This window comes from Pollicipes pollicipes, unplaced genomic scaffold (assembly GCF_011947565.3).
Source record: "Pollicipes pollicipes isolate AB1234 unplaced genomic scaffold, Ppol_2.1 Scaffold_3447;HRSCAF=4054_pilon_pilon_pilon, whole genome shotgun sequence".
NCBI lineage: Eukaryota > Metazoa > Arthropoda > Thecostraca > Pollicipedomorpha > Pollicipedidae > Pollicipes > Pollicipes pollicipes.
This window is the reverse complement of record NW_023596297.1, coordinates 11,454,375-11,475,279: the sequence shown is the minus strand read 5'-3', so window position 1 is coordinate 11,475,279 and position 20,905 is coordinate 11,454,375. Positions and strand designations below refer to the sequence as shown.

The 20,905-nt window shown below is 57.1% G+C and overlaps 2 protein-coding genes across 2 annotated transcripts; one reads left to right on the top strand and one right to left on the bottom strand.

Annotated features, from left to right (window-relative positions):
• Positions 1-10,166: 10,166 nt before the first annotated feature.
• Positions 10,167-12,700, bottom strand: LOC119091633 (uncharacterized). Its single transcript, XM_037214440.1, has 4 exons — positions 12,482-12,700; positions 11,167-11,320; positions 10,620-10,728; positions 10,167-10,293 (listed from the first exon to the last, which is right to left on the bottom strand). The coding sequence occupies exons 2-4, from the start codon at positions 11,273-11,275 to the stop codon at positions 10,167-10,169; spliced, it is 345 nt and encodes a 114-aa protein (XP_037070335.1). The 5' UTR covers positions 11,276-11,320; positions 12,482-12,700.
• Positions 12,701-13,222: 522 nt separating this feature from the next.
• On the top strand, positions 13,223-20,905 carry LOC119091743 (peptidyl-prolyl cis-trans isomerase FKBP4-like). The gene is given in 10 exon segments (XM_037214602.1): positions 13,223-13,276; positions 15,869-16,122; positions 16,823-17,086; positions 17,569-17,738; positions 17,740-17,817; positions 18,132-18,282; positions 19,275-19,402; positions 19,405-19,446; positions 20,316-20,504; positions 20,793-20,905. Coding segments are annotated over 9 exon segments (1,344 nt in total). The 5' UTR covers positions 13,223-13,276; positions 15,869-15,887; the 3' UTR covers positions 20,880-20,905.

Genomic DNA, 20,905 nt, shown 5'->3' with positions numbered 1-20,905 from the left:
TTCCGTCCCAGACTAACTTCTACACAGGCTTTCATCCCACACAAACTTTTAAACGACGAACTTCGGCCCGATAAACTTGAGCCCCGCGAACTTTTGCCTTACCAACTTCTACGATCCAAACTTTCACTCTTCCCATATCGGTGATGTTTTTCGTGGTTGAGCAAATGTCATAAGCGCATAATGCATAAGGCAATACAGCTGAAAACAAACTCTTCACTAGCAAAAATAATGGATATCGTAATACCTGCGGTTCTCGAAATTCAGATGGCACAATGCTGTACCTGCAGAGTTTGATCAGGTTGGGATGAAAACACGGCTTTAGTGGATGACACTTTGCAGTTGGTACACATTACAGCAGCGCCAGCATAGATTAAACTCCACTGAACAAGCTGGCCTCCCCCTCGGCTTACAATTGGCCTAGGTCCCAAGTTCGTCAAATCCCTTCTAAACCACAACGCCGGTATTCAAGGTCGGTGAATACCTGCTCACAGCTTCAACTGAGGATTTATCAACAAATATCGGCGGATGGTGCAGAGATAAGCCTTCCAGCATAAATCCCCGTCACAAACAAAAAGCGGCATCTCACGGGTGCCTTCGGCGAAGGCACCGGCCGTCCCTCAGCGGGGAGGAGCCCACGCCCGGAGCAATCATGCAGCGGGACGGATCTTCGCGGGACAGGCACGCCTGCGGTGCTGCGGCATGGCAGCCGGCACGGAATCACCACCAACAGTGCTAGGTTGGTGTCCGGTGTGGCAAGGACGGGACTTTGCCAGCACGGGGGAAGGCTGGACTAATCACCACCAACAGTGCTAGGTTGGTGTCCGGTGTGGCAAAGACGGGACTTTGTCGGTACCGGGAATGCTGAACTAATCACCACCAACAGTGCTAGGTTGGTGTGTCTGGTGTGGCAAGGACGGGACTTTGTCGGTACCGGGAATGCTGAACTAATCACCACCAACATTGCTAGGTTGGTGTGTCTGGTGTGGCAAGGACGGGACTTTGTCGGTACCGGGGAATGCTGAACTAATCACCACCAACAGTGCTAGGTCGGTGTCCGGCGTGGCAAGGACGGGACTTCGCTGTACGGGGAATGCTGGACTATCACCACCAACAGTGCTAGGTTGGTGTCCGGTGTGGCAAGGACGGGACTTTGCCGGTACCGGGGAATGCTGGACTAATCACCACCAACAGTGCTAGGTTGGTGTCCGGCGTGGCAAGGACGGGACTTTGCCGGTACCGGGGAATGCTGGACTAATCACCACCAACAGTGCTAGGTTGGCGTCCGGTGTGGCAAGGACGGGACTTTGCCGGTACCGGGGAATGCTGGACTAATCACCACCAACAGCACTAGGTTGGTGTCTGGTGTGACAAGGACGGGACTTTGTCGATACCGGGGAATGCTGGCCAGTATGGCTAACATTAAGGAATGCTGACCAACCTTGCCGTGTCAGCGAGTGTTGGTCAGTAGATAAAGGCGTTGAAAAGCGGGGGACCAGATCAAAACCGACTCTGGACCGTACCCACGAATCTACACAAGAGGGTGCCGGAAACAGGTACTTGTAGAGGCTGTGACGCCCCTGGTTTACACCCAGGAGACGGTTAACGTGCGTAGCAAAGCATCCACTCGCCTGCTGAGCCACACGAGCAACAGAAAGCCTGACCAAATCGCCGACCGGCGGCAGCATTAGTACCTGTTCCGCTCCAGAGGTGTCGCTGCACCCAGCGTCCGTACACAGCTCCTGAGCCGCCCTGGCGAGGTGAGGTCGGGGCGAAGCATCAGCGGCGCATGCGGTGAGGGACACGTGCAGACAACTCCAGCATGCGGCGGACCGTGCAGAGTGCGGGGATCCCCGGGGAAGCCAAGAGAGCCGAGAGAAGGCCGCACGTCCGCGGCCGTGCCGCGCCACCGCCGCACGGGTTAGTGTGGGACAGCCTGCGCACCGCGGAGGATTAGCAGTGCGAAACCGGCAGGCGGGATGCGTTGTCAAACGTTACCCAGTCTACGGCGACAGAGTTCCACAGCGGCAGCCCACGCCGCCGGCTCCGGGCCATTCCAACCCGTCATGCTTCCCGACAGGGTACCGCCCCCCTGCCCCGCCCCACCTGTGAACACCGCCACCACCGCTGCGCTCAGAGGTTACTGTGACCCGGGCGTGGCGGGCACAGGGAGCGGGCGTGGCAGGTGGAAACGGAACCAGCGCGAGAAGGGGGGGGGGGAGTGCGGTAACGCGCGATGCGCTGTTCGCATCGGCCCATCCTCTGCGCTAAGATCGGCACTACCAGAGGCGAGGGAGGGTTAGCTCGTACCTGTGCAAGTCCCACAGAAGCAACGATGTCGCATCGGCCTCTTCCTCGGCGGCAGGCCCCCGGTCTGTCTGCGTGGTCTGGTGGACCTTCGTCTCTTCCCCGGCTGCAGATCCCCGGTCAGTCTGCGTGGTCTGGTGGACCGTCGTCTCTTCCCCAGCGGCAGACCCCCGGTCTGTCTGCGTGGTCTGGTGGACCGTCGTCTCTTCCCCGGCGGCAAACCCCCGGTCTGTCTGCGTGGTCTGGTGGACCGTCGCCTCTTCCCCGGCGGCAGACCCCCGGTCTGTCTGCGTGGTCTGGTGGACCAGGGCTTCCGCTTCTCCCTCGATGGCGGATCCCCAGTCGGTCTGCGTGGTCTGGTGGACCGCGACCTCGCTCTCGATGGCGGACGTCCGGTCCAGCCCTGCCGGCCGCCGCCACACGTCCGGAGAATCTGCAACAAGCGGCAGGTCGGGGTCACACGCCACGGGCTCGTCACCGGGGCGTCGCAGGCAGGGCGGGGCGCCGAAAAGATCGCTTCAGACACAGCCATCGGGACACGGACAGAGCAGGCGTCACGGAGATCGCCAATAAACAAACCCCTGGCAGTCAGCCGAGCAGCAGGTCCCCCGAAAGCACAGCGGAATGCAAGCGTAACATAGGGCATGTCGCAAGCTCATTGATTTTCAGCGACGCCTTTCGACCCAAAAGTCTAGAGACAGTACGTTTTCGTTTAAAGTGCGCAAATATCAAGATCAGATGGATGACACGACAAGCTAACACAATGACAAGAGCTGTTGCTGTGACAGGAGTCCTTGCCTCAATTACTCGCTCGCCTGGTGCCAATAACATCAAACTGGTTGCGACTTTATAATGTGGCCCTATAGGTTTGTTTGCTTTCGGACCAAGTCGGAATCGTGTCCGAAATCAATTAAAATTGATGTAAGATGCAGTCGATGCCAAAAAAATACGTGTGGGTCATAATTGATTGGCTGCCAGCGAACATCCAAAATCATCGACGGGTTCATTCATACGAAGCGAAAATCCACGACCATTGTTGTACTAGCTGACATGCGCGGTGAATGAGACCATTGCACCACTAATATGCACGACAAATAAATTTTCTAATCAGCACATAGGCCGATGCTTAGCCCACAAACCGGGAGAAGGCCTGAACTACTGTCAACGGCGTCGATTCATTTGGAGTTGAACCACGTCTTTTCGGGTCAGTGCAGCGTGACAGGACTGTTCGCCCTCCTTGCAGTTCGGAAAACAAGCGCCACGTGTAACGCGGGATCAAAATCGACCCCAAGCGACGTTCCATCAGTCGCACGCTCGCTTGTCGCATGGGATCGGTCGACATATACACGAAGCCGCGGCGCAGAAAACGTCTCGCCACGCACGGAGTGCGGGGATCGATGAAAACACTGCGTCACGCTCTCCGCCCGACTTGAGCTGTTCTACGACCCGACATTGGGGCGACCACACACTGTGTGTGTGTGTGTGTGATTGGGGCTTTACGACGCACGTCGCCTGTCTCTCACCCTGGCAGGTAGGGCGGGCACCGCGGGGAATCGAACCCCGTACCTCTGGCTTCCCAGACGGGCAGTGGCTAACGCAGACGTGTTAACCGCCGCGCTACCGACCACATACTGTGACGTCACACTAGTCGTCACCTTTTATGCGCGCCTTGGCGGTTCTAACTTTGGTAGAACGACGCGCGGGTGAAAATCAGCCGTCACGTTCTGTTCTACATACAAACATCGGCGTAGCGACGCTTTGATGTCCCTCAGACTCTTTTCTGTTCTGGTGCCCTTCTTGACGTCCCGAACACAAAACAGGCTAACCTGCCCCAGGTCCTACCGACTCCAACGGTGGTCTTTCAAGTGCGTACAATTGACGAACTCATGGATAATCGAGACTGAGAGTACATCGCAATGTAGCTGAGAAGAGCGCGATAGAAATAAACTATAACGGGAAGTGTTTCACCCTGGCAGGGTCTTGAGCTGAAGTAGTCAGATTTCAGTAGACAAAGACTTACAACCACCAGCTCAAGGCTTAGAACGCCCGAATGCAGTGTGTCAACCGAAACACTGCCTACACGCTGTTCATGCCGGTGACAAGGCCAAAAGTGACGGTGCCGATCGACAGCAACCTTGTGAACTACCGCAGCCGTCGGTCGGTGATTGGTCGGATGTGACATCACGCGCGGTATGACGTAACTGAACCTCGCCGTTTCTGCAAAATTATGACGCCTCTGGCAATCTTTGGCAAACACAATTTTTACGGCCACGATGTTTTACTTTTTTTGTCTTTCTGGCAGCCTTAAGGAAACCATGTAAAAAGAAACATTTCACTATTAAGGACTAGCAAACCAAGCACAGAACAATGATGAAAAGCGTACGATGGACGTGGTCATGTCATTAAGCATCGTCAAGGATCGCTAGAACTGCAATAATTTATTGAAATAGAGAATTCGCCTCGCGCTGCTTCGTGCTACACGTGACGTCACATTCGGTCACGCTGACGTCACATTCGGCCACGTTGACCAGATTCGGCCAGTCGCTGGGTTGGGGGCCGGGCTGCTGGTCTCTGATGCTGTCACCCTGCTCACGTGACACGTGCTGACCACGTGACAGGACCCTAGTTGCGTAAAGCTGGACTAATTTCGCTCAAGGCCAAGTGCTAGAACGTCTTGGGCCTTAGAAAGGCTATGGTTCTTCACATCCCTTGGGAAAAACACACTGTTCCTTTCGGTTCAATTCTGTACAGACGCGAAACCCCCTCCCGACAGGTGAAATACCTCTAGGGTAACTGGGATTACAAACTGTACGCCTATCAACCTCCTGCATCTCCTCTTGATTCCGACGAGATGTTTTTGCTTGCTAGCCGTTCACTCCGTTGTAATTCCCCTATAAAAGTAAGCCTTCAACATGCGCGAATACGAGGGCTATGTGGTGTCCCTTTTACCTGCCTAACCCCCATTCGCACGATAGCCAACTGCGGCGGAAACGGCAAATGACTAACAAAAACATGTCATGATAGGTGAAAAGCCGGAATTTTCTATGTGGCACGTGAAAAACACAGGCGTTTAATAGGTCTTGAAGCATGAGGACGTTGAAATATACTAAACGACGTCAAACCATACACAAAGCAGGACGCAGTAGCATATGCTATTGCTGAAATACACTGAATAACAAACTGAATGACATTTCCAAACCTCGCGTTGACAAATCACATTTCTTATTGCATGCATCCAGACCGCTATGCGTAGCGGTTGGAATTTCACACATGCTTACAAATGTTTAACCTCAGTCCGGAAGAGGCGTATCGAATAAACGTCATCGAAAGGACAGCAGCTGTTCACCATCCGCTTGAAGCCCCACTGACGGGTGACCGGCATTCTCAGCAGAAGGCAAGCAACGCTTAAGCGAAATGTGACGAGCTTATCACCATACCCCATAGACAATGCGTCAACATGGGATAACAGCTTCGTAAACCCAAGGCCACCGGCCCTGCTGGGCGTTTCACACTCGTTGGGAGTCGCACCCGTCAGATACCTCGGAAAAACAACCCCCCCCGACTGTCTGGCTGTGTCTGTCCGACTAACCGTAGGAGTCAGAGGCGGCAGAGGAGTACCGCTCCTCCACTCCGAGGACTCCTCCTCGGCCAGAGGCGCACGCGGCGTGCTGATCAGCAGACGGCGCGGCAGCGTCTGGGAACACGGCAGCAGTGGACAGGCGACTGCGCTTACGCCACACAAGGCGACAGAAGAGAGTGCACAGCAGCATCACAGGGAGTTATCAGGGAGCAGGAGTTTATGGACCGGCGGTATACAGCTCGGACGTCTGGAAACACGGAGACAGTGGACAGGCGACTGCGTGCAGGCCACACACGGCGACAGGGGGGAGCGAGCGGGCGAGCAAGGGAGCGAGGTGATCTCGCTATCTGCTAGTTCTGGTGAAAGGATTGCCCATGGCAGATAGCCGCTTGGGCTTAATCTAGTCTCGGTGTCTCCGTCGACTGCATGCGAGGCCATATCTAACCCCACAAACCACGACCAAAGCTCAATAAGCCCGCCGGTCTGACGCGGCCTCGCAACGACGCGCAGCCTGGTGAATATGCAGGAATCAGCTGCGTTGGGTCATTAGGAAGCCACTCTGTGACGCCGGGTGGCACCGCCCGACGCTGGCTGGCGCGCTCTCACTGACCTTGAAGTGCAGGTTGAGCGGGCTGGCGCAGATGGCCTGCACCAGCTCGGGGGACGCGATGCCGGACAGCGGCAGCACCGGATCGCCGTCGCCGGTCGTCTGGATCTGCCAGTGCCGGTCAGGTCAGCTCAGTTCGGGCCGGCGCGACGGGTCAACCGTCGTCGGAATGCCGCGGGGCACCGCAGTCCCAAGTCTGGGAGTGATCAACACAAAAAGGAAAGCCTACCAACCGTCAACCATTCTCACCGTCACGTGAAATCACTAAACACGGGAGCTGGGTGGACATGAAGTGATGGAGCTTTTCGCAGATAGTTATCCAGCGTTCTGCATTCACCGAATCGCCTATGAAGAGCACGCGCTGCTGTCGCGGTCACATTCGTCGCCGCCAGCCATCGCTGGGAACGGCACGTGGTGCCGGCAACCCGGCACGGCGCCGTATCTCACCGTGTTGATAATCTCGTCGTGGATGGAGCCGTTGACGGAGGGGGAGGCGCGCTCGGCCCTGGTCTTCTGCAGGGAGCTGAGCTGCTTCTTGACGCTGCTCAGCTCGTCGCTGAAGCGCGCCTTCTCCTCCTGCAGTGTCTGCCGGCCGGCCGGGGAGACGCCCGCCGGTCAGGCGACCGAGCCGGCCCACTGACGCTGGAGGTGCGCACTACAACACTCCACTCCACCCGCGGCGGCAGCCAGGACGCAGAGGTGCTGCTTGACAAATGAAAAAAATCGTTTTCTGTCTGTGCTGTGGTGATTGCTAGCGCACAGATGTCTGCAACGCCCTTGTTTTCATCAAACAGGTCCTTAACTCTTTTTGGCACGCAGTCTGAAGCTCCAGTGATCGATGCTCACCGAAGGTATTAGTGCATTTTCAGCAGTGAGCCCAGCAACGCGTGCGCGGCGTGAGGCGGCCGGTGCTCACCAGTGACGTGTCGCGCATATCGTGGATGGTGGCGTACAGGGCGCTCATGGTGCGCTGGGTGGTCGCCTCGCGGTCGTCGCGGTCCTGCAGGTCGCGGCGCAGCCAGTCGGTCTCCTCCCGCGCCGTCTCCAGGGCGGCGACCGCGGCCCGAGCGCGCTCCCGCGCTCCGTCGTGCTCAGCTGGCGGGCGAGGGCACCGCGCGCTTAGTCGTGCGCCGTGGATGTAGTGACGGGGACACATAGGATGCACAGTTCGACGCTGAGTACTGCTTGGAAACCAGTCTATTAGTAGAATTCAAATGGGCGAGCAATTAGTGCCACTAACGGTGTGGGGCATGGCGGACCCTTGACATCCATATATCTTTTTAAACGCACCTAATTTTTGTAGACCACCTACAACTGACGTCCACACGCACACCACCTTGCACGGATGGCACCGGGTCAGCCTCCCCCCTCCCCAGGCACAAAAACTCGGTGGAGGCGGCGCGGGACCGACCGACGCGCGGCGACTGCACCCACCCGCCGTGTCAGCTGGTCGATCTCGTGCTGCTGGGCGGTCAGCAGGCGGTCGGCGTGCGCGGTCTGCTCGGCCAGCCGGGCGCTGCAGCGACTCGGCCTCCAGCTCCTGCTGCAGCCGGTCACACTCGGCGCGCAGGTAGGCGATGCGCTGCAGCTCGGCCGTCAGGCTGGCGGCGCGGCGGGACGCTTGGACGGCGGACTCGCGCCAGGCGCGGTCCGACGCGCGCGCCGTCACGCCGGGAAGCCGGCGTTGGAGGGGACTCGGGCACGTAACACGCCCAGCACGCTAACACCCCACAACCGGACACACAGACGTCGGGCACGCCCAATGCTCGCAGGTCAACGCCCAACGCACAGGACGGCGCCCGATGCGCCCGCACACCCTCCCTTCGAGACTCATGCCGGACACACTCGGACAGCCCGCTGACACTCCCGGACACTAACACCTGGAGACTCACGTCGAACACAGACCGACTCTCAAATGCCCCACAAAACTGGACACTCAAGACTAAGGAAACATGCTAAGATGCAAATGCCTTCCCCCAAAGAAGAACTAAGCGTAGCCCATGCGTTGATGGCTGATTTAGAGAGGGCAACACCAGACCCCTTCCCCGTATCCGCAAACCGAGCAGTGCGTGACGGCGCGCTGCTGACAGAAGCCCTGCGGGGCTGAGGTGTACATGACGCCACGCTTGACGTCATTTATAGCGGTAGCGAAATACGCCGAACGGGACGGGGAGCGACTTGTTTGTTGTTTGTGTCCTTATCCGAAGCGGTGAGCAGGTAACCCGTTATTACAGGGCTCTACCTCGGGACAAGAAGCGAATGACTCGCCAAAACGCGGGGTAACAGGGGTCGCTGATGCCATGTCAACACCAGGCACGGACAACAAGTGACATTTCACTCGTGCAGAACCGGTATCCACATTGTGTTAATCTGGGACGCATTAGCAGCCGGTCTGCTATTGGAGCGCCAACACCCCCGAGCGTGTGCGGCCGGAGCCAGCCCAGCGGTCCACCGACCTGCTGTTCCTCTCCGTCAGCTGCGTGACGGCAGCCGCCAGCTGCAGGTTGGTCTCCTCCAGCTGCTGCAGCTGCGCCTGCTGCTGGTCGCGCTCCTCCTGCAGCGCGCGCGCCGAGTGCTCCAGCTGAGCGATGGTGTTCTCCAGGGCCGGCACGTCGCTGCGAGCGCACGCGGCGGCACTTCCGTCACTGACCGCGGCCGTGACGCCCGGCACTAACGCAGTGTCACGCGACCGCACTGCGAGCAGAAACACTCCCAATGATGGTCCGGTAAGGACAGACAGCTTCCGCACCACAGAGTCAAACGCACATATCTCAACTGAGTCGCCTGATAATGGAAACATACCAACACATTATGGCTGACTGCTACCGACACCATAATACACCGGCACAAAGCACAGGTTACGTCCCCGCCGCCATGTTAAAAAAGGCATAAGAGAACGCACTATGACATAGGCATTACAGAGATGCCTGCGCGTACGCATACGGTCGACGCCGCGACGATACCTACACGGCGACGACTGCTGTCCGAGTCCCCCGTAGCTGCTCAGGCTGTGCCATCTGCGACGTGCTGAGGATGGCGAGGGAGGAGACCTTGCTGACGGCGCTGTAGCGGGCGTCGGAGCGGCCGGCGCCGGACGGCAGCGAGGGCGGCGTGTCCGGATGACACCGCTGCGGTCCGAGGGCCGCCGCTGTCATCGGTGGCCGGCGACGCCACGCGGGCCCCGGCTCTCAGCGCCAGAGCGCGGGCGGAGCGGAACACGGCCGGCCGCAGGGAAGGCAGCACTAGGCACACACGGCCGCCAACCGAGGGCTTCGGCGCGCATTGCGGTGGCACTATCTAACTACATAGACAAGATACATCTCAAAATAGGTGGTTTTGTCACGTGGCGTCAAAATTTCGGTCGTCACCATGACGAAGCGGAAGCTGCTCGCACACCACGTCCCTCCTGTCAGTAGTAGGCTGGCCAGTACACCACTAACACGCAGTTCGAAGGTTGGGCTTCACAGCCGGCGCCGTTCCAGCGGCGTGGTTGCAGGATACACAGAACGACACCTTGAGGACCACAGTTTCGGCAGCAGCAGCTCATTCACACGGGCGCCGGCATCGAGGGAGCCACGGAGCAGACCCTGACAACGCCACCGGTCAGCACAGCGCGGCCGGCGCGCGAGGCCTGCACCTCGCCGCCCCGCCGCCGGCGCGGCTGACGCGCACCACTCACGGCTGCAGCAGGTCTCGGTTCGCCCGGCTGACGGCGCCGACCGCCTCCCGGAACACGGCCTCGGTTACGGCGCCGTCCTCGCCAGTCGGGTCCAGCACCTGAGTCAGGCTGCGCAGCCACTCCCTGGCGACGAGGCAGCGTCCGAGTCAGGCCTGGAACTGCAGGGGCGGGGACGACGGACCGGACAGGCGGTCGAGGAGCACGAAGACAGCGGCACAACAGGGTATGTCCCCGCTCTTGAAGACGCCAGGAAGTCTTGTATCTGTTGTTTGGACGTGAGGACGACCTCTAAGCAAGCGGACATCCCAATCCGAGAGCTGTTTTCGAATGAAAACATTTAAAGGAGAGCTCCCTTGCGAGGCAGCTTTCATCAAAGAGCCATTCCTACGGGCAGATATTCGTCATAAGGCCGTTCCCACCCGGGTCATGACGAGGGACGCTCCACTTACCTGGGCAGGTCGGGCAGGGCCGAGCTGAGGTGCTGCAGCAGGGCCTGAACCGGCACCGGGTCCGCACGCAGGTAGCCGCCAGCCGCGAGCAGCCGGGCGGCGGCGGGGTCTGCGGCGCACCGGGAGCGGCCGGCCCGGTCAGAGGGGCACCTATCGATCCCCCGTCACACGCATACGCGCGCAGCCCGGCGCCTGTCGCACCGCATTCGCGATCAGCGCGACGACGGGCGCCGCGCTGATCCGCAAACAACGCCCGTCGTGGTGGCGGCAAGCCGCGGCACCGCGCCAGCAGGTGGCCAGGAGATGCCGCGGCGATGTTTACAGAGGGCGACGGCTGCGCCACTGAATAGCTCACGCGGATTTGACATGTTTGTGGATTTCCATGTATTAGACGACGCGCTGAGCAACAGTCCGGTAAGTGACAGGTGAGCCGAGGTTGAGCGGCACGACACCCATAAAAACCAGACGGATGTCCAGGAGTGCTGGTGCGTCGCATGGGCCACCGGGGGACAACGCGGCAAAGCTGGGGATGCGGGCTTTCGCCAACCTTGCAGGATCCGGCCGGCCGGTGAGTCATCTCCAGAGCTCGAACTCCGCTCGTCTGGGATCGTCACCACCGGGTCGCCGAAGCCGGAAAACTCGCTCTCCTCTTCCATGGCGAGGCCCGCCGGCCGACCAGCTGTCCAAACAGCGAACACCCGCTGACGACGAACGTGACACACAAGATGTCAGCTGTCCGCGGGTGCGTGGATGGAAAGACAAGAAGAGGATGTGACACAGCAGAACAATGACACAGAACACCTTTGAATGGTTTAGTGCTTATGAGCACCTCATATAACTGACCCTATCTGATGACCTACAGCCACTGATACATGACTGCAGCTGACACTGGGATGGTGTTACCAGTGGCTGACACAGGAGATATGGGTATGTACCCATGCACACTTATGCATGCTGACACCATCCCTAAACATGAGGTGTGGGCAGCTCCATAAGAAGTGGAGGGGTGAAGGTACAGGTTAAATGCTTGGAGACAGAGAAATTCAAGGTTTTGAAGAAATTTCATGCCATGGCTTCATTTGCATGCTACATTCTGCAAAGTTGGGGGCCTGGGCCCCTGTTTACTATGTCTCAGTCCTTGAATAGAAACACCCACCTGAACAACAAAATATAAGGAAATGCATGGCTACTAAACAGAATGCATCACAACACATCATGCCCCAAGCTGGTTGCATGACCAAGCATTACATCATGTCCCAAATATTGTGTTCCACAACCATTCAGCATTAAGATATCACCAACTACTAAGCATGTACATTAGCACCAGGCAGAGAGACATCCCATTATTGGGCACGGGGCAATCAGAAAGTCAAGCACATATCAAAATATTCCAGAAACAGATTGCAGTGTGGCAACTTGATGGATGGTGAGGCACCTTGGATGGGCTTGTGCATCAGAAAGTGCACTAAGGAAGAGCAAGAACCCTGGACCCAGTTATGCATGGAAGTTTCTTTCAGGCCATGAGACTTACCAAGAATGCATTTTTTTGTATTAAACATCAGCAAAATGCAGGTAAAAATGACACAGTATTGTGGTTTCTTAAGAGCTGTGACAACAGCCAAGCACTTCTTGATCACAGGATGTGAGGTTTATAAAATAAGTTGAGGGGACAAACAGAACAAAATGCGAGAACCTACTCAAAAACATGCTAAACTTGATTCTCTCAGGAATTTAGACCCACCTATAACCACCAGAAAATCATGAAATATTGTTTTGGAGCTCTACCAATCCATATGAATAAGGAAACTTCACAGCCGATCACATTGTGAAAGACCGACCAGCAGCCTTGCTCAATTCATCACCTTACGCTCAATCCCTGTCAACACGGACACCCCGACCCCACCGCCCCGGCTCCACAAGGGCTTTGATCACTGGCAAGGACGGCTTCGGTCGGGGGCGTGGGGATTCGAAATGTGCCCAGTATTGCGCGGATGAGGAAAGAAAATGAAAATGACATCACCCGAAAGAGCTGCAATAAAAGTACAGGTCAATTCCAGCATCAAACCATGGTAAAATGCAGCTTTGCAAGGAGAATGACGACAGCAGAAGGGCAGAAATGCAAGGAACGCGGGAGCGCGATGAAATGCGGGAGCGCGATGAGGCTATTGCCCCGGGCATCTCTTAATCTGGGGGGGGGGGGGGGGGGGGAGGACGCAGAGCTCGTTAAGTGCGCATCACGCCAATTTTTCACTTCCTTTCAGAAACCATATATGGTGGACAAAAAATCCGGGTCATGCTGCAGCATGACCGGGTCATCACCCTCTCTTTCCCTCGTTTGAACCACCTGTAATGCCATAATGGTCGCGGTAAAAGAGCATAGAAAAGTTTGGACAATGTTGGCAGTTTGAGGTGCCTATAGATAAGCTTCTGTTTTCCTACCTCATTTAATAAATCACATTCAACAAAAACAAACAAATCGCGATTTTGTGTTTTTATGACATCATTATATGTGTAGTAACGCTGGATGTCAGCTGAGTGTCGCGCACACTCGGCGTAGCGACGGAGCTGTAGAAATCGCGAGCCGCGTGGAAATTGCTGGAAAGCGCGTGTGATAACCCGGGTGTCGCGTGGTGCCGGTAACTGCCGAGGTATCTTGTGTGAGTGGGGTGTCAGAGCTGTTTCGTGTAATAACGGTAGGTGTGTTTTTATGCATTTTGCGCACGTATTTTTGAATTTCTGCTAGTTTTGCTCAGAATCGAACGTGGGTTCTTTTGTGTGCAACGGTGGGTGATTGACGTTGTCTGCCTCCACGATGCTGGTCGTCAAATGCGGGCAGGAGGGGCGTCCTGGATGGATATTAAGTATCCAGGTTAATGTTAAGTCTGAATTGCAGCTAGTCTGATGGAAAATTTTTTGTTCTATGCCTGCACACCAGTGAATTAAGTGTTCAAACAGCTAATAATTGCTAGTTGGTCAACATACATGTTGATACACAACTTATGGATGGTTGTGGTTCGGTTGTTAGGTCGTTTGACTCTAGGCCTGTAGTTCTTGGATTCAGGAGGCTGTCACGCCACTGTCATATCCCTCATGCCATCCTAGCAAAGGTGTCTTTCTTGAAATATGTGACAGTATATGAGACCTAAAGCCCCAGTAAGAAATACCAAGTGATACATGATGCTGACAATAATCAAAATTGCCTTGCCTTGAGTACATTAAGTTCAAAATCATCTATGATTATGCCAGTCATACACTTGAGATGGGTAAGGAGACAGAGAAAAAGAAAATCTGTAAACTGATGACATGAGTTGTTTAGAACCTGTCAGCAAAAATTCCATGTACTGCATCACAAAAAAAACATTGGTGCATGGAACCTTGCTCACATTAGGTTATTTTTGTATGAAAAATGTTTTTGTAGTATTGAAACCAGAAATACAGGCTCAAGAGCATACATTACATTTTACACTACACACACTTTATGATAATATGTGCTGCTCTCCATTACACATTGGCTGTGCTGGATGAAAACCACCTGTCTGGTTACATCATAAGATATTCCTCAATAATGTGCTAGGTCAGTAAAAGCCATTTGGTCACTTATCATGCTGGTTCAAGTTGGAAAGGCCTGATGATTACAATAAGAGAAAGGCAACAATGACTGGCCTTACAGTTTTTAAGCACAATTATGCGAACTGGGCAATGACACCAGTTTAAAGTTATGTTACCTCAAACCACTTATCCCCTTGTCACCCTTTGGTTACATTCCATGAAACCTGCCTGCCCCTGCATGTGCAACACTATGAATGATGTGGCATCAGCCAGCTAGGAGTTGTAATAACATTGTCAAGCCTGCCAGTATTTATTGGTATTATGCATGGACATAACCAAACGCAGTCTGATCTTGCAGACTCGATGTGATCTGACTGCTATCAGCACATATAGCAGTGACTCACCAGTGAGTGAGTTGTGCCATGTGCCAAAAATTAAATTAACCCAGGAATGTTTTATGTGATTGGTAGATGGTCATGTTAGAAATGGCTATTGAGTTTCATGTCTGAATTGTCTGGCATAGTTTATGCTTACTGTCAGTTGCTCTCTGCCTATAGCATCAAAAAAAGTTGATGAAAGTTATTTTATGTGCAATTGGCAATGCAAGTAATATTTTACTGAAGCTTACTGCTCATGATTTCAGTTCAAAAATGAGTCAGGATCTCTGACCCACATCCTGTCATAAGAACTGGGAACCCTTTCACACCTGGAATTCACACATCTGCTGTGTTCATGGTTCCGCTTATGTGCTACTAATTAATGATGCTATCATCAACATGCTGGGCCCCATCACGGAGCATGCTTTTGCAGCAGACATAGGTGGACAGCCAGTGACACGATCCACTGGCGGGTTTGAAGATATCAACTCCAGGGGCCCCGAAGTGCCACAAAAGCGGGATTGCCAGCCAAAATGTGGCTTGTGGTGAAACTGCTACTGTGGCTATCAAGCAGTGCTCTGTATAATGTGTTCCATGCTAAGATACTCGCGAGGTGGTACGTGTGCTCAACTTTTGCACCCATTTTCCTTCCCCTTTGCGGAGGTCCAGATGATATGGCCCAGAGCGATGATGGGATTCAAGATAGGAGGGTGACTACGCGGTTGGTTTTGACCGAACCCACCCGACGGGAGTGCATTGGTCGCCCCTAACACATGGCCATAGACCGGCTTCCCTCCTCCTCCATTGCTGCCAGTCTACAATACCAGGATGGTTACTTTGGACAGGCCGGCTCGTGGTGTGCCTGCCAGTCAATGAACAGCTGTGATCCGTGCTATAATTCAATAGCTGATGATTCTACTGTCCTCTGAAAACCAGTTATCAGCTTAAGCAGAGAACAGTGCATATGAAATGCTGTATTTGTACACATTTTATGCATATAACAAGGTTCAGCAAAATTTATTCTCTACATCAGCTTGCTTAATGAGCTGCGGTGCCTTTCGATGTATTGAACACCATGGAAGCTTGTGTTCTCATGTTAGATTGCACTAAGTCATGGGCTTGCTAGATGGAATCCCACAGTGCAGTGTGGGCTGTTTCCAGTGATCAATTTTTCATGCGCCATGCTACATAATTGCACATGACCCATTCAAGTCACATTTTGCCACCTGCAGCACTCCTTATTTATGTGTAGAAATGTACCACAAGCAACACATTCAGCATTACTAGTAGCCTCAGGTGCTGAACATCTGGCATTGGCAACAGGTCACAAAAGTAACTGAAGATGGGCGAGGAGACCATGGACGTGGCGCAGCCGTACGTGCCGGGCCCGGACGCGGTCGACATCTCCGGCGACGGCGGCGTGCTGAAGGAGGTGAAGCGCGCCGGCTCGGGTGACGAGCTGCCCCAGTCCGGCGACAAGGTGTACGTGCATTACGTGGGCACGCTCGCCAGCGACGGCTCCAAGTTCGACTCCAGCCGAGACCGCGGAGACAAATTCGAGTTCACGCTGGGAGAAGGTAGGCGGCCGTGTGTTGAGGACTGCGCCCGGTGCTTGTGGGGTAACGTCAACCAACCATCTCAGCAGCGTAATATTCATTGACCATTCTCAAACGTATCCTTTTTTCCTCCAAGTCTTTAAGACTACTGATGCGGTTTCCAGCTTGTTCTTACGCTTTCCCCCTATTACGGGCCGGGACTAAATGCTTCAAAATGCCCTTTGCGCTATAGACGCATTCGATGATGGCTTGGACGGTTTGCCATGGCACGATGCACACGCGGTGGAAGCAGCCTGTGTCGTGCACCCTGAAACCACTGCTCAAAGTCGTCCGGTTCTTGTGGCGGGTCAATTCCTCAGCCTTGGTCCGTCGGATGGGACGGATGACGGCTGGTGTGCATGTGTAATGGACGACTTGGTGCGAAACGGCTGCCCCGTCCCAGATCCACTAACCCTGGCTAGCTGACCCCGAACGGACCAGGGTAAGCAATGCGCACGTTAACAGACTCGTGCCCGTTGCTGTTCGGGTGCGAGGCAGCTCTCTTTGCCTGAGTTCACGCCGAGAGGAACTCCCTTGCGATGCATATTCTGCCTTACAGTTCTTTAAACCACTGACACTGTAAGCTACCGACGCTTACCGCCGTTTGGGGAACGTCGCCGCTGAGCTCTGGCAGCCGGCGCCTGCTCCTCACACTCGGTGACCGGCCGTGTCGCCCCCGCAGGCCAGGTGATCAAGGCGTGGGACCAGGGCGTGGCCACCATGAAGCGCGGCGAGCTGGCCGTGCTCACGTGCCAGGCCGCCTACGCGTACGGTGAGACGGGCAGCCCGCCCAAAATCCCGCCCGGCGCCACGCTCGTCTTCGAAGTGGAGCTGTTCGACTGGAAGGGCGAGGACCTGTCGCGCAAGAAGGACGGGGGCATCGTCCGGCGCCAGGTGGAGAAGGGCACCGGTTACGACACGCCCAACGACGGCGCCACCGTCGAGGGTAAGGCCCCGCCCGCTGACGGGCGGCGGGCGCGTAGGGTCGGCCGTCGCGGGGCGATGCGGAGGAGGAGGTGCGCGGGACTGTTGCGCTTTTGAAATGTGGGTCATGTGGCAGCAGGTGTGCTATGACAGTGGCAAGAGGTTGGTGATTTTTTCGTAGGCTCGGAGAGGGGGGGGGGGATAACGGCCAAAGGGGGGGGGGGAAGGAATCTCGTAGTGGGCTGGGTACGAAGTTGGTTTGCGTGTGGCAGCCTTCCTCAGTTTTTTTTCTTCTCGTGGATGTCTTTTTGAGTCCCTGGAATTAGCCGTGGCTGCCAAACACGTGTTATATAACCACTGATATGCAAGGCACGCCGTCCCGGTCTGCGACGTAGTCAATCCTTCCGCGTGCCGTTCTCGCTGATGGCCTCTGCCGCCGGTGAGTGCGGCGCGTCGGCGCCGCCCGGTCCGTCGCGCCGCCGCTGACGCCGCGCCGGCCCGCAGTCTCGCTGTGCGGCAGCCTGGACGGCCGCGTGTTCGACGAGCGCGAGCTGACGTTCGCGCTGGGCGAGGGCGGCGAGCACAGCGTGTGCCCGGGCGTCGAGGAGGCGCTCGAGAAGTTCAAGACGGGCGAGCGCTCGCGGTTGACGCTGACGCCGCCCTACGCGTTCGGCGGCCGCCGGCAGCGCCGCCTTCCAGGTGCCGGCGGACGCCACCGTCCAGTACGAGGTCAAGCTGAAGAGCTTCGAGAAGGTGAGCGAGGCGAGCGGCCGGCGCTGCCGGACGGGCACGGTGGTGCTGCGTGCTCGCCTGTACAGACGTCATCTCCCGCAATTTGTCCTGACGCGACCACGCACCCGTATCGGTGGGGTTGTGCCCAGAGTGATCGAAGGGACAGGAACTGACGTTGGTTGATCCCGGCGCTTCAGTGCCCCAGCGCTGACCGTGCCGCTGTGATTTCTACGTGCAGAGTTAGCGACAAATGGCAGGGGCGTTGCTGGGGGTTTCGGGGTTGGAGCAGAAGGTGGCTCGTGGGAGACCTTGACAGTATGCTGTCTGCCAATTAGGCAAAGGAGCGGTGGGAGTTCGACGCGGCCGGAAAGCTGGAGCAGGCCAAACTGTACAAAGAAAAGGGCACGAACTACTTTAAGGCGGGAAAATATCAGCTGGCCGAGAAGAACTACAAGCGCTGCGTGGATTTCCTGGAATTCGAGAACAGTAAGCCGCAGGAGCCTGGAACGATGACGGCGACGTACTTACCTAAGCACCTGTGTACCTCCATGCTCCAATGGCATGCTCCAAACCCATTGTATCAGAACCTAGTTCGGCTGGAGTCTAAGAGTAGGAGAAAGTAAATGTATTTGCTAGAAAACGCGATATTTGTGTCATTTCTTATGCTTTTTCCTGTTTTAGCCTCTCATGATAGTGTCTTTCGTCAGGTTGCATTAGCGTGTGCTGCAGCTGTCTCATCAGCAATTCTTGCAGAAGTGAAACAACTTTGGAATCTGGCATGGAGCTGTATAGGCTAGTGTGCGTCAAGTTTGCTCTCCGTATTCGTACCAGCCGACCTGCCCTGCCCCGTCTGATCCGCGCCGCTCTGAGCGGACGGGATTCGTGCTAACGTGATCCGACCCTGGGCCCCGCTGCCCCGAGTGTACTGTGGTCCTGCTGCCCCGAGCGAGCTGTGTGGTCTCGCCGCCCCGGACGGGCTGTGTGGTCTCGCCGCCCCGGACGGGCTGTGTGGTCTCGCCGCCCCGGACGGGCTGTGTGGTCCCGCTGCCCCGGACGGGCTGTGTGGTCTCGCCGCCCCGGACAGGCTGTGTGGTCTCGCCGCCCCGGACGGGCTGTGTGGTCCCGCTGCCCCGGACGGGCTGTGTGGTTTCGCCGCCCCGGACGGGCTGTGTGGTTCCGCTGCCCCGGACGGACTGTGCGGTCTCGCCGCCCCGGACGGGCTGTATGGTCTCGCCGCCCCGGACGGGCTGTGTAGTCCCGCTGCCCCGGACGGGCCGTACGGTCCCGCTGCCCTGAGCGGGATGTGTGGTCCCGTTGCCCTGAGCGGACTGCGGGGTCCCGCTGCCCCGAGCGGACTGTGTGGTCCCGCTGTCCTGAGCGGGCTGTGTAGTCCCGCTGCCCCGGGCGAACCTTGTGGCCCTGCTGCCCCGAGCGAGTTCTGGGGCCCCCGCTGAGACGTTCGGCGCCGTCGCCGCCAGGTTGGTCAGAGGAGGAGAAGCCGCAGGCCCGCGAGGTGGAGCTGGCCGGACACCTCAATCTGGCCATGTGCTACATCAAACTGGGCGACTTTGTCTGGGCCCGGACACACTGCGACAAGGCCCTGGACAATCGACCGCGACAAACGTCAAGGGCCTGTTCCGGCGCGGGCAGGTACGTTCGAGGGAGGCATCTCGGCAAGCAGAGAATGTCCCGGGGAGTTCCGCCCGGCGGGGATCTCACGAACGTACGACGTCCGCGAAAGGCGTTTAGAGCTGAATGATGCCCCTCGCCCCATTTGCACTGTCCGGGCTGCTCTCCACGAGCTACTGCTGAGGTCGTGCAAACTCATGACGCGCAGGGTTCAGGTGTAGAGGGTAAGCAACTCGCATACAGTGGGCCCGGCCTCTCTAGATCATCAGAAATAGCGGTGTGTACCCGTGTTGCGCGGTGTCTGTTTCTCGCTACATTCACCATCCGTTACCGCGGTACACATGTCGTGCTGTGTGGTCCGGTTGGCTGTTTCCCTGTCGCCGCCAGTGGTCCGACTGGCTGGTCCCCGGCGCCGTCTGTGGTCCGGCTGGCTGGTCCCCGGCGCCGCCAGCGCTCGGGCTGGCTGGTTCCCGGCGCCGTCTGTGGTCCGGCTGGCTGGTCCCTGGCGCCTCCTGCGGTCCGACTGGCTGGTCCCCGGCGCCGTCTGTGGTTCGGCTGGCTGGTTCCCGGCGCCGCCAGCCCTCGGGCTGGCTGGTTCCCGGCGCCACCTAAGCTCGGGCTGGCCGGTCCCCAGCGTAGTCTGCGGTTCGGCTGGCTGGTCCCCGGCGCCGCCAGCGCTCGGGCTGGCTGGTCCCCAGCGTCGTCTGTGGTTCGGCTGCCTGGTCCCCAGCGCCGTGTGGTTCGGCTGGCTGGTCTCCAGCACCGTCTGTGGTTCGGCTGGCCGGTCCCCGGCGCCACCCGCGGTCCGGCTGGCCTGTCCCCGGCACCGAAATGACGTGGGCGATCCGCTGGCACGCTGCGTCACCTGACACACACTGCCCGTCGCGCAGGCGCTGGTGAAGATGAATGAGCCGGAGCTGGCGCGCTCCGACTTCCAGCGCGTGATCCAGCTGGATCCGCAGAACAAGGCGGCCGCCCACCAGGCGCAGCTGTGCGCCCAGCAGATCCGCGCCGCCAGAGCGCACGAAAAGAAGATCTACGCCAACATGTTCGAGCGGCTGTCCAAGATGGAGGAGCGGGTGAGTGGCGGTAACAGCAGGGCGGTGGGCGGGGCGATCAGGTCCAACGCAGGATGTGGCGTGGAGACTAATGCTCAGTTGGCATCGCGGCTCGGCGATGTCAATGTGGCGTGTGTCAGTGTCTGTGTCTGTGTATGCCTGGCGTCGGACCCAGCCTCAAACGCTGCTGAAACGGTAGCTTTTCGTGGTGCGGGTATAACGCGCTCCGCAGTGTCGCCTCCCCCCCCCCCCCGTGTCGTGTTTTAACGCTTCGTGGGTCGGGCTCTGACCGACGCGTGTGCTTCGCAGGAGGCACCGACCAAGAAGAATGAGGACTTCCAGATCGGGCACTTCGACAACGGCGGGCCGGCCGACCGGCGGCGGCGGCGAGGCTGACACTGAGAGAAGACCGACACGCCGGC

What these genes read in the sequence shown, in the direction of transcription:
- LOC119091633 (XM_037214440.1), bottom strand. Translation starts at nt 11,275, where the DNA reads ATGGAAGAGGAGAGCGAGTTTTCCGGCTTCGGCGACCCGGTGGTGACG. An exon ending in GGCCGGCCGGATCCTGCAAG is followed by an intron (nt 10,729 to 11,166) that starts GTTGGCGAAAGC and finishes GGTGCGCCGCAG; the next exon opens with ACCCCGCCGCCGCCCGGCTG. An exon ending in GCCCTGCCCGACCTGCCCAG is followed by an intron (nt 10,294 to 10,619) that starts GTAAGTGGAGCG and finishes CCTCGTCGCCAG; the next exon opens with GGAGTGGCTGCGCAGCCTGA.